This window comes from Epinephelus fuscoguttatus, linkage group LG9 (assembly GCF_011397635.1).
Source record: "Epinephelus fuscoguttatus linkage group LG9, E.fuscoguttatus.final_Chr_v1".
NCBI classification, from domain to species: Eukaryota; Metazoa; Chordata; class Actinopteri; order Perciformes; family Serranidae; genus Epinephelus; species Epinephelus fuscoguttatus.
This window is the reverse complement of record NC_064760.1, coordinates 20,713,838-20,727,604: the sequence shown is the minus strand read 5'-3', so window position 1 is coordinate 20,727,604 and position 13,767 is coordinate 20,713,838. Positions and strand designations below refer to the sequence as shown.

General features: G+C 48.6%; 1 protein-coding gene across 1 annotated transcript; it reads left to right on the top strand.

The window, feature by feature from the left end:
* Positions 1–173: 173 nt before the first annotated feature.
* On the top strand, positions 174–13,161 carry zdhhc24 (zinc finger DHHC-type containing 24). The gene is made up of 3 exons (XM_049586365.1): positions 174–975; positions 7,904–8,181; positions 9,544–13,161. Exons 1-3 carry the CDS (start codon positions 671–673, stop codon positions 9,834–9,836), a joined length of 876 nt encoding a protein of 291 aa, XP_049442322.1. The 5' UTR covers positions 174–670; the 3' UTR covers positions 9,837–13,161.
* Positions 13,162–13,767: the final 606 nt, after the last annotated feature.

Here is a 13,767-nt window from a genome sequence, read left to right as displayed (position 1 = left end):
ATAAAATATAAGACTTAATACTAATATTTAATTATTCTTGGCACCAATATAGGGAACGGGAACATGTCAGAAATTACATTTTTTCAGGGGACATGTCTGAACCAACCTCTTGTAGGCACAAATTTGTACAAATAAAAAGACTGAATACAAATATTTTATCTTTTTTTTTGGACCAATACAGGGGACAGAAAGAGAGAAGTGAGTTTGGACCAACCTTTTTTCGGCTCAAATATGAAAAAGAAGACTCAATAATAATATGTAACACAAACCCACAATAAAATCTAAGTTTATTTTTGATTTATATTTTTAAAGTGGCTCACACTGGTATTATAAGTTACAAGCGGAACCAGTGTGTTGTTGCACTCCGGCTGTATTTTCATGTAACACCTGGTAGCAGAAACCTGATTCCGTCCAGTAGCAGACATCGTGGTAAGGAGAGGGTTAAGGGAGAGTGAAGGCGTCTTATTTCAGCTATGACATGACATTGAATTGTCCGGAAGTTATATAAAGTGTAGTAGATATGATGCGGTTTATTTGAGCTCGGGCAGAGAGCTAACAGAGTTATATTTAGCTAACTAAGCTAACCAGCGGTTCCCACAGTGCGTCTGTTAAATCGGTCCTCGCCCTCTCAGCTGTCACATCACGGAGACGAAGTGGACGGACAGGAAACATGACGAGTTTTGCGAGCAAGGTGTTTTTTAAAGTCGACAGGGTGTGTCGCCACCTCCCCGTGGTCCTCAACACCTTCCTTGTCTTCTCCATCACCGGCGAGGTGAGCTACCTGGTGCTGGTCGAAGCTCCGCTGGAGGCGGACCAGAAGAAGACGGTGTGGTCGAGCTGGTGGAAGGCGGTCCACCTGCTGGCCCAGTACTTCATGCTGGGGAACATCTGCTGGAACTCCCTGCTGTTCCTCAGGACCAACCCCAGCATCAAGGGGGTGTTCCTGGGGGGAGAGGGCATGGGTCAGGGCTGGAGGTGAGGCAGGAGGCGTTATTGTAGATTAGGAAATATCATTTATATTATAGTGTGGGTTTGGTTTGGTGTGTGGATATACAGTACAGTATATGGCTTGTGTGTGAACATCCTTGTTCTTCTGGTCTGTTTTATATAGTTTGTGCCAGGCCACTTATTTCCAGTTAATTTAACGTGTAAAGCTTAAAATAGTATTTTAGACAGTAGTGGTCTTCAGAGTTGCAACGACTAATCAATGAATCAAATATTGGATCAACAAAGATTAATCAAACACTATTTTGGTAATCATTTTAGTAATTCTTCAAGCAGTAATGTGACATTTCCAGGTTTCAAATGTAGGATTTGATGCTTTCCTTGGCCCTATAGTGTAGTAAATGTAATATTTTGGGTGTGAATTGTAAATGTTGGTTGGTCAGAACAAGACATTTGATGGAGTCACTTTAGGCTCTTGCCATTTTTTTAACAGGCTTTTCTCACAGTTTTTGCTAATATATTGTAGGTCAGTGGTCCTCAAATGGATTTTGTGATAACTACACATTATTATTGCAATGTTAAACCATAAAAAAGTTATGATGATTGTTTAATTGACTGTATCAGTATGTTGTGCGCATCCATTTCCTGATAAAGAGGCAAACTCTAGCTAAAAAATGTAATTTAATTTAATTTGATTACAAAAAAAACCTCCATGGGAACCTATTTGTCACCGTTTGCATGTGGGAATTATAAGTGTGTGACACATCTAAAGCCTTGATTGGCAGCCAGTGTGAGGGATGATGACATTTAAAAGGAGAAAGCTTTGAGTGAGACAATGGATCGCTTTATTGTACAGGGCAAATTACAACAAAGCAGCAGTGAAGACAACCTGACACTGAAAGAAAAGAGCACAAAGAACTCACAGTAGACAGTATCATGAAAGCTACCTGTCTTATTTTATCTTATTTTTATTGTCTTATGTTGTGATAAGAGTGATAACAAAAGTTACAATGGTAACTATGGTTCTATGAGTCCTGGATGACCGCCAGAGGCGGTGCATAAGCACTGGATAACTCCGCCCGCGCTAGCGCATGTCGAGTACGAATATCAACAATGTCACCCGTGACCCCTGCGTGAACTCCGGGAGGCTATATCTTCCAGTGTCAGCAGGTGATCTGTTCCTAAAATCTGCTCGCGAGCGCGCGAGGATTCAGAGTGACCAGACACTCTGGCGGTCATCCAGGACTCATAGAACCGTAGTTACCATTGTAACTTTCGTTCTATTTCGTCCCTACTGACCGCCAGAGGCGGTGCATAAGCACTGGATGACACATACCAACAATGTCACGAAGAATCCCCCAGACCTACCTCACTGATCAGAAGTCCTGTGGCGGAGGACCACGCCCAACGGGTGGGGAGCAGCAACATTGAGGCGATAAAAGTGATGGAACGTGGAAGGTGACGCCCAAGAAGCCGCAGCACAGATGTCTTCCAGTGAAACACCCCTCAGAGCAGCCCAGGACGTGGAGACCCCCCGCGTCGAATGGCACCTGACCCCGGCTGGCAACGGACGGCCAGTGACCCTGTAAGCATAGGAGATGGTATCCACAATCCAATGTGACAGGCGCTGTTTAGAGAGGGCACAACCTCTGTTATGACCCCATAGCACACAAACAATTGGTCTGTTCGTCGCACAGGCGCAGTGGCATTGAGGTAAGCAGCCAGGGTCCGTACAGGACACAACAACTGTGCTCCACAGTCGGCCGACGGGGGGTCGAACCGAGCCAGATGAATCGGCCGGTTGAGATGGGTGCGTGGCAGCACCTTTGGCAGGAACGCAACGTTCGGCCAGAGAGTCACCCACGAACCATCCGGCCCCAACGCAGGCAGGACTCACTGACGGAGAGAGCATGCAGCTCCCCAACCCGCTTTGCTGATGTGACAGCAAGGAGAAAGGCTGTCTTCATTGACAACCACTTAAGATCAGCCTGGGCTAAGGGCTCAAAGGGCGAGGAAGACAAGACATCCAGCACCAGGGAGAGATCCCATGCCGGAACTCTGGGGGCCGCCGGAGGCCGCAGCCTCAGTGCCCCCCTGAGAAAAGAAGACACCAACTGCTGGCACCCCACGGTGGCATTCTCAACCAAAACGTCGCGATGAAATTGCCGCCACATACACCCTCAAGGTGGAAGGAGTGCGACCATCCTCCAAGAGAGACTGGAGAAACTCCAGAATGGTGGCCACCGTACAAGAGGCGGGATCCTCCCCCCTGCCTGCACACCAGGCAGAGAACCTCCGCCACTTGCACTCATACTGGAGGCGGGTGGATGGTGCACGAGCATGCGAAATGGTGCACCTGACCGCTTCAGTGCAAGCAGTCAGGAGCGGGTCGGGCCCTGCAGTGGCCAGACCCAAAGCTGGAGACGGCAGGGGTCGGGGTGCCAAATCCGACCCCCCAGCTGTGACAGGAGATCCATCCTCTCTGGGAGGCGCCATGGCGAGCCGCAGCAAAGCCTCCGCAGCAGTGGAAACCAAATCCTCCCTGGCCAGAACGGGGCCACCAGGAGGAGACGGTGGCCCTGTTGAAGGACCCGCTGTAGCGTCGGGAGGATCAGAGGCAATGGCGGAAAGGCATACAGGAGGCCGTCGGGCCACTCGTGCCCCAGGGCATCCCGTCCCAGAGGACTGTCCCCCTCTGTCCAGGAGAACCAGAGGGGACAATGAGTTGACTCCCTCGAGGAAAAAGGTCCACCTCCGCCCTGCCGAAAATGCCCCAGACCATCCCCACGACCTCCGGATGAAGCCTCCATTCCCCCGGAGGAGGCTTGTGTCGGGAAAGGAAGTCCGCCACCCGATTCTGGTCGCCGGACAGCCACACAGCCCGCAGGCTGGACAGACGGGGAGCGGCCCATGTAAGCAGGCACCGGGACGCACTTAACAGTCGCACCGACTTGGTGCCCCTCTGATGGTTGATCTGGGAGACAACAGCCTCGTTGTCTGACCGGATCAGCACATGTTTCCCCTGTAGATGCGGTAGAAAGTGCCTGAGCGCCAGATGGACGGCCCGCAGCTCCAGCACATTGATGTGACATGCGCGGTCCCGGACAGACCACTGTCCCTGAGCCGGCCTGCCACGCCAGACCGCACCCCATCCTGAACGGGATGCATCCGATGTGACGGTCTCCCGAAAGGATGGGATAGCAACCAGGGGCGCACCCCCCAGCAGGAACGCCCGGTCCCTCCAAGGCGCCAGGATGCGAACGCATGCCTGCGAGACAGTGATCAGTCTGCGCCTGTGGAGCTTGGGGTCCAGGCGAAAACCGTTCAGCCACATTTGGAGGCGCAATGCCAACAGGCCAGAAGGAATGGCCGTCGACGCGCCGTCAGCTTGCCCAGTAGGCGAAGATACATGACTAACGGCAGCCGCCGCCTCCTGAAGAGAAGAAGGAGTCGGAGGATGTCGCCCACACGACGCTCTGACAGGTAGGCCTTCATGGCCACAGAGTCCAGGACCAGACCTAGGTAGGCGGTTCGCTGGGTGGGGACCAAACAGCTTTCTCCACGCTGACGACCGTGAGGCCCAGCCACATGTGTCAGAAGGCGGGCCGTATCCTGGACCACCTGGGCCCGGGAAGGTGCGCACACCACCCAATCGTCCAGGTATGGCAGCACCTTCATACCCCCAGCCTCTAACGGCGCCAGAGCCGCTGCCACGCACCGGGTAAAGACCCTGGGAGACAGGGAGAGCCCAAAGGGGAGCACCCTGAACTGATCGCAGGACAAATCGCAGGAAGGGCTGATGATGAGCTGCAATGGGTACATGAAAGTACGCGTCCTTCAGGTCGATGGACGTGAACCACTCGCCTTGCCGGATCACGCGCATCACGTCCGCTGAGGTCAACATATGGAACGGTAAAAAATTCAAGTACCTGTTTAGGCCGCGTAGATCCAAGATGGGATGGAGTCCGCCGTCCTTCTTGCCGACGAGGAAGTAGGTTGAGTAGAGTCCCCCGGGTTGAAGGAGGGGGTCCACCGGTGTGATGGCGCCCTTGTCCAGGAGGGTGGACAGCTCCTGGGCTAGGGCTTGGGCCTTGGCCGAGTCGTGGATGACCGTCATGGTGACCCGGCCAAAGGCTGGGGGCCGGCATCGGAACTGCAATTCGTAACCCCGGGTCAGGGTGGCAACTACCCTGGGGTCTGGCGAGCAGGCAGCCCAGTGACTGAGCTGCTGCTGGGAAAAGCAGCCGACGACCGGCCCCGTGGCCCTAGCGCCGAGGCCCCCGGCCCCTGGAGGAGCCGGAAGTGCGGCGGTCGGGCTTGGGGTCCTGAGGCTTCCGAGGTGAGCGGCGCAGAGTGGAGCGAAAGTCACCCGCTGACTTCCTCTCGTCCCGCCGCCGCCGGTGGCCACCCCGGGGAGATTGTCGTGGAGGACCCTGAGGGGCAGATGAAAAACTTGAGCTGCCCCTGGAAACAGGTGCTCTCTTATGGAGGCTCGCAAGCCGCCGCCTGGTGTCGTCGGCCTCAGCGGTGCGGTCCAGTGCATCCAGAGCAACAGAGCCAAATAGCTCCCCAGGTTCTGCTGGCACCCGGCGAAGGACCCTACGAGTCGCCTCCGTCAGAGGTGACTGTGCCAACCAGACATGACGGCGAGTGTGGACAAGCGTCGACATCAGCCGTCCCAGCTCCCTCGTCTGGTAGGCAAAAGCCTGCAGTGACGCATCACACATGTCGCGGACGGAGTCGTCCACCTGTGCCTCCTGCAGGGAGGCTGAGAGGGCAAGGAGTAAGTGGGAGAGGGTGTTCCCCAAGCGGCCGACACGTGCTGCTGTGTTGTAGGCCTTGCAGATGTAATCGTCCGTAACCTTACACTGCGCAGAAGGGCACTTAGGGTCGGACTTCATCGCCTCATCCGGAGCCACAATCAAGGCCGCGATTGGAGGCTCAACTGCCGGCATGTGGAGGAGCCCCACCGACTCGGCATCCTCCATGGCAGCCAAGGCCCGATCATCCGACCCCGGCCTGGTGAGGGCTGAAGTGTCCCTCCAACAGGAGTGCAGCTCCTTCAAGAAGTCCGGAGAATGCGGCACTGTAACCCTCGCCGGGGGAGGGTTGCGCCTATGGAACGCACTGGGAGCCTGCCCCCGGCTTGGGGCATCGAGCTGTAGACGTGCCAGGGCTGCTTGGATGATGGCCCCATGGAGGAGTCATCAGACCCCGCCGAGAACTCTGGGCAGAGGAACGGGAGGAGCCTGCCGCCGTCAGAGGGGCGGACTACCTTGTGAGTCCCAAACTGACTCGGACGGCTGCGATGGAAAGCGCATCGTCCAGTGGCGGTGGTGACTCCTGGGCCGGCACAACAGCAGGAGGTGCCACCCCACCAGCAGGCTGGAGATTCATGAGGAGCGCCTTCATGTGCTCCATGTCAGCAGCCAAGCAGTCGACCTTGGAGGAGAGCTGGTCCGTTGCCGCCGTCTTCCTCCTTTTCGCGGGAGCAGCATTCCCACTCCGCGTGGCAGTCCTCTTTTGCGCAGGAGCCCCGCAGAAGTCCGGCCTCTCAGACTGGAAGGGAGGGAGACAGGCCGGAGGACCCAGTTGGGCCAGTCGGGCCAACCTCACTGACCGAGGCATGATACTGCAGTTCATGCAGGCCTCGTCAGTGAGGGCCTCCTGCAGGTGGTCCACGCCAAGACAGGCCACACAGTGGTCATGGCCGTCTTCAGGCTCAAGGGGGGTCATGCAGTTGCCACAGGCGTGCGCCATCCGCAACCAGGTGGAGAAGCCAGTGAGGAGCCCAGAAAAGTATGACACTGCCGGGAGCGGAAATGTCAACACAACTGAACAAAACCACCAGACCAAGTTGGGAGAGGGGGCGGGCACGCAACCGTCACCAACAAGGTTATCAGCCTTCTTCCTTTTCCGCTCTTTTCTTTCTTTCTCTTTTTGTTGTTGTTTTTTATACATATATATATATATATATATATATATATATATATATATATATATAGATATATATATATATGTGTGTGAATATAAGTCTGACAAACACAACTGAGCTGGGAGAGGGTAGCGGAAACACCACCGTCACCAATCACAATTGAATCTTTCACTTTGAATCCCAAACTGCAAAAAACAAACAAAAAACAGCACAGTTATCAGAATTCAACTTCCACTGACCTGCTCACACAGCCGTCAGCAGCTGCAGGCAATGCTGGAAGCGGGGGGCGGGAACGCCGTCATACCAGCAAAGCCACAATACTAGAGCAGGAACAACGACATACATGCAATTGTGCAACACGCTGGCCACAGCCCCTGGGAGGACGAGCATCAGCCCGTTACTCCCACCACAGAGGCACGAGGCTGCCCAGGGCCAGCAACACATGAAACCAACAGCAAACACTTACGTACACCTCGACGCGCGATCGCGAGAAGAATGAAGGAACAGATCACCTGCTGACACCGGAAGATATAGCCTCCCGGAGTTCACGCAGGGGTCACGGGTGACATTGTTGATATTCGTACTCGACATGCGCTAGCGCGGGCGGAGTTATCCAGTGCTTATGCACCGCCTCTGGCAGTCAGTAGGGACGAAATAGAACACGCTATAGAAGCTTTTGTGCAGAGGTGTAAATACATTTGTGCCTTGAGATTTTGACTAGCCCAAAACGTTTGAAAACCACTGTTGTAGAGTATAATCAACAGATTAATTGTGAACGATCATAATCCTTAGTTACAGATCCTTTTTTTCTATGTTTAATAGAAGAGAAAAGAGATTGTGTAACCCTAACAGTTGGACAGATCAGAATAGACTTTGTTGGATCCATTGGTGTGTGCCCCAACTGATGGTCACAGTCTTCATGTTTCAGTGAGATTAAAGAAACAGGCCAGTTTCATCCATAAAATGTTTGGGAGCATCTCCAGCTATAGATAACAGTATTTCCCCTCTTATCTTTCCACACAGGTTCTGCTATACATGCGAGACACACACCCCTCCTCGCTGCTCCCACTGCTACGACTGCAAAGTGTGTGTGCTGCGACGGGATCACCACTGCGTCTTTTTTGGCCAGTGCGTGGGCTTCCGTAACTACCGCTACTTCCTGAGCTGCTTGTTATTTATGTGGTCGGGGCTGCTGTACGCCACTCTGATGAACGCAGAGGTCTTCATCGTCATACTGAAGGAAGGTGTGACCATGCACAGTGTCCTGCTGCTGCTCATACCCTGGATCATGCTGGTTTCAGGTAGGATCTGGTTTGTGCCATAGTTGTGGTTACTAAATCTGTACCAGCGTTACTCATACTGTGATAGGCAGAATGTAATCTATATATTTTCCCACACTGACTTTGCTTTTAAAGCAGAGTGTGCTCCTACATAGAAACAAGGTATGTTGGAGGAAAGAAAAGTCATTATAAACTTATCAAATGCAGAAAATCTTTTTCTGGTTTCCTGGTCAAAAAGGGCCACAACTAATGATTATTGTTATTAAAACTTAATCTGATGATTCTTTTCTTGATTAATCAATTAGTTGTTTTGCCTATGATCATGAGCTCTGGGTAGTGATGGAAAGAATGAGATTACGGACACAAGCAGCTGAAATGACTTTGGAAAGCATTCCTCGTGGAAGAAGTCATTTTTGGCTCTGGGAAACTGTGATGGGCATTTTCCATATTTTATAGACATCCATCCATTTTCACCTGCTTATCAGAGGCCCAGACATCCCTCTCCCCAGCAACGCTTTCCAGCTCCTCCTGGGGGACCTCAAGGCGTTCCCAGGCCAGATGAGATATGTAATCCCTCCAGTGTGTTCTGGGTCTGCCCCAGGGCCTCCTACCAGTGGGATGTGCCTGGAACACCTCTAACTGGAGGCACCCAGGAGGCATCCTGATCAGACGCCCGAACCACCTCAACTGACCCCTTTCGACATGAAGGAGCAGCGGCTCTACTCCGAGCTCCCTCCGGATGTGCTGAGGCTGCACCAAACCACCTGTCCATCTCACACTCTATTCTACCCTCATTTGTGAACAAGACCCTGAGAACTCGAGGCAGTAACTCTCTCCCAACCTGGAGAAGGCAATCCATTAAAGTAGTCATCATAAATTAATGAATAATAATTGTAAAGCCTTATTTCACAGATCACAACTTTGCCTCTGCACAGCTGCTCAGCATATAACTCTATCCTTAGACCCTCAATTCAGGGGAAAATAATCTCTACAATTTAAGTAAGAGCAATGGACAGACATGCCATAGATGTCGTGTGCTGCCTGCTTCATTAGTTTCTTGTCTGCTCTATTTTTATCTGCTAGAACTCACTAGAGAGAAAGCTCCGGTTAGTACGTCCCATTAATCACCCACAGTGGTATCCAGGGAAAGATGCATTAATAAATACATGTGGACGACATGTTAAGAACCAAAGTGTGGAAGATGGTGGAGGCAAACTTTATATTTTATGTCTTTGATTTTACTTACTCTCCCCACAGCTCTCTTTAAATTTTACAGCAGCATGATGATGTATTTATGCTCCTATTTGTGTTGAGCTGAATCCCAGAAATGTAACCAAATCTATTACGCATACAAATGTAACCTGCTGTCCCTTCTCTCTCCAGGCCAGGTCTCAGCACGTGCCTTTGCCTTCGCCTTCATCGCCGACACATGCGTGGTGGGCTTCCTGCTGGTCTCCGCCTTCTTCTTCTTCCATCTCTTCCTGATGTTTCGGGGACAGACCACCAGGGAGTGGTACTCGACCCGCCGACCCTACAGCCTGGGGCTCCTGGGTAACCTGCGTCACTCTCTGGGCATTCGCTGGTACATCTGCTGGCTCTGCCCGCTCATCCCATCACCTCTGCCCGGAGACGGGATAACGTTCCAGGTCACAGGGTCGCTGGAGCCCACCCGGTAACAGCTAAGAGTCTGAATGTTAACAGACTGTGTGTCTTTGCTTTAGTGGTGATGGTTAATGTAATCAGGAGCAGCAGAAACAGGGAAGATCGCCTCAGTTCACGAAGAGGTAGCTTGTGATGGGAAGAAGTGTGTGGTTGTTTAAGGTGTCACTGGGTATAAATGTTTACCAGTATCTTCTCTGTAGCCTTCACCTGTGCTGAGACAAAGAAATTATGAGTCTACTCTGAGAGACCTCGACCTTAAAGTAACGCTTATTGAGGCTGGCCTCAGGATATTAACACGGAAATTAGCAGAGTTCTTCTGGAATACTGAGCACTGAAAATCTATGTAAAACAGCACTGAAATGAGAATGTATTTTATTGATCTTGACAGAAATTATAATTTGAAGTCTTCATAAACAAGCAGTCGCAGCTACTGATCCAGACTCCTGGGTAGTCGCCCTCTAGGGTATACTACTTAAATGGGAATTTCTAGAAGTGTTTATTTTGCCTAAATCTGAACGTTTTACAAATTTGGCTGGCACTGTTCCTGAATAGTCCATAGGATTATGAATCTGCTGTTGTGCACTGGCTGCTAGCATCATGACTTGCTTTTGCTCTCCACCTGTCTGCATCCACTCCTGAGCTCTAGCTGAGTTAACTACTGCTGCACTTGTTGCACCAAATGAGACACTGAGTGCGTTTACATGGACATAAATATGCCGTTTATGAGGTTTATCCCAGTTATGATCATAGTCAGGGTATGGTGCTTACAAGAGCACAGAGAAATTGGGTCATTCATATTCCCCATATACGTAAAGAATCATAATAACCCGGACGCTGATTATTGCAGTATATTTGCGCGGGCACTGGGTCGTTTACAAAAACAAACTGGCAATGGAAGATGAGAGCAACTGGAAATGTTTGATGCTACACTGTAAATTTACCACATCACTTCTTATAAGCTACGGGTGGGACCCACAATACGATATTATCACGATACTTAGGTCACGATACGGTATTATTGCAATATGCTGAGTATTGCGATACAATATATTGTGATTTAAGTCCAGACGTTTGATTTAAACACCAACGGCGTACTTCTGATTTATTTCTCCGGTGCTTCCATCTTTGTTTTTTCCTGCCAAATGCCGCTGATTGAGACAAATGCTGTCCTCACCAGGAAAAAAAAACACCAGCAACATCTTGTAGCCCAAAAAAGCAATTGATTTTATTATTCTAGCACCAAAAGTTGTTTTAAAAATATATATATATATATGTATAGGCAGCACAGTGGTGCATTAATTAGCATTGTTGCCTCACAGTAAGAGGGTTCCTGGTTCGAACCCAGGGTGGGGGAGCCCTTCCGTGAGAGAGAGTGTTTGCATTTTCACCCTGTGTCAGCACTGGTTTTCTCCAGGTACTCCAGCTTCCTCCCACAGTCCAAAGACATGCAGGTTAATTGGTGACTCTAAATTGCCCATAGGTGTGAATGTGAGTGTGAATGGTTGTCTGTCTCTATGTGTCAGCCCTGTGATAGTCTGGTGACCTGTCCAGGGTTTATCCTGCCTCTCGCCCAGTGTCAGCTGGGATAGGCTCCAGTACCTGGAAGACCTCTAACACGATAAGCAGTCATGGAAAAATGAAATGAATGATAATAATGTGCATAATAAAAGATCAACACTAAGTTTCCGTGTATTGATAGAATATTGCCATGCAAAATATATGCTGCATGGATTTCTTTCCCCCACCCCTACCAACCGCACTGACCATCACTTTTTCTCTGTCTCAACCACACACTAACTTAAAGTAGCTTGTCACCTAATGTTACTCCTTAAAGCAGCTTAACACCGTCCTCCACACTGGTGCCAGCCCATAGCTGTCATCACTAGGGCTGCACAGTGAATGAAAATATTATCAGAATTGCAGTATGACCAAGTGAAATATCCAAATCCTAGGAGCTGCAATTTTTGATAAAGGTTAAATATGTCATTACCGTTAAAAATAAAGCCACATGTTGGTACAAAGATGCCTCGGACTACAAATCATACTCCAGACATCAGGGAACATTTCATTCAAAATGACCATTTCTACTAATGTCGTGACTTATATCACAATCGCAATATGTGTCAAAATAAGTGTAATATGATTTGTTTGTATATATTGTGCAGCCCTAGTTATTACCACTTTGTATAGGACAGGGATTCAGTGGATGCCACCATTGTCTGTATTTCTGTTATGCCACTTGGTTGAAGTGACACCTGTGCAGGAAGTTGGCGCCTCTTCATAACTGGGATAAGGTGTTAACATGCAACAGCATCCTGATTTCTTTTGGAGAACTCCACGTAGCATATTTGGGTGTCTGAAAACAGGATGTGGTGTCTACATGTGCAAACACATGAAATGTATACGCCAAAAACACGACCATAAACAAGTTATTCATGTCCATGTAAACACACTCAATGAGAATGCGAAGGGTTCAGCGTGTGTGTATGAAGACAACTGATAGAGACTGTACATGGTATGATATCCAGTGTTCCATTTGCAGCCTAATGTGAAGTCATTTAGTGACTACAGCATTGTAAATCTACCTATGGACGTCATGTGAACAGTCTCTGCCCATGTTTCACATCACATTGTCCACGTTTCAGTCAGTCAGGGAACACAGACCGACAGTATAACAGCATGAGGTGTACTGACTCACGCAGCAGCTGTGTCCCCACTCCCTACTACACTCTAACCGTACACAGTGTACACTGTAAATAACCTTCACAGCATCCTGTTTTTGCAGCGAGTACACAGGAAGTCACCACACATTGCTGTTTTATACAATATGTTTGATACAAAACACTAACAGTGTTTTTTCAACAAAAAAAAATTATATATATATATCTATTTCTTTGTTTCCTGAGGTGCTGCTGTAGCTGTTTCACTTGACTGTTTAGAGTGTGTCGAACACACACATGCTCAAATCCTGCTTTGGTTTAGTCTGTAGTACAGATTGAGGACACAGCCAACATGTCTCACATGCCAACTGGACATCTATTACCTCAGTACAATCATTTTGTTTCTCCTCTCTTTTGCACTTTTGCTTTTGTATTTTTTTTTTTATCCTCCGAGCCTTAAAACACAGTGCAACATTACAAGCATTTGTTTTGACAGGTGCTCTTATTTGACCGACACTAAATTTACATTTCAGCCAAAAATATTGTTTGTAAATATTGTTAATTGTTTGCTGAATATATACAGTACGTCTGCCTCTTTCTTTTTTTGTGCAGTTTCATATGAGTCGCACCATTTGATGTTCGGTTTTGCCATTTGACAGTGTTTGAATAAATTGTTTCAAGGGAAGTTCATGTCCGTTGAACATTTTTTCAGTTTGATTGTTTTGTCTTTTGTACTTGTAGTTGTTTAAGTTCATAGATCAATTATAATAATCAGCTGTAAAAAAAAAAAAAAAAAAAAAAAGATTTAATTCTTCCTTAAATGTGATTTTGACTTGTCTAAACTTCCTGTAAAGCTCTCTGACTTCCACAAACAAACAAGCATAGCATTTACTTTTTACCATGCTATTCTTTATTATGGAACAACAGGGTTATTACCATTAATAGAAATCGATTTTAAAGCTGATTGGTATTATTTATGTATGATTTATTGAGTTCAGCAGGAAACTTTCACCCCTTGAAGATTTTTCCATAAAATTTACCGTTTCAACAAAAAGATACAACCAAATCTACAAAACGGTTCCCATTCTGTTACTCTGTATGATAAAAAGCACCATGCAGTTTTCTCTGATTGCATCTTGCCTGCCCTGTTTAGAAGTTGATGATGTTGACTGAACAATAAAAAGTAGGACAACAGTGATTATGATGATTAGGATAAAAAAGAGGTCCATTTAAACAAAAAGTCCTTTTCAATTCACTTATCATGTGCTGTTGCTCCTAAAGCCAA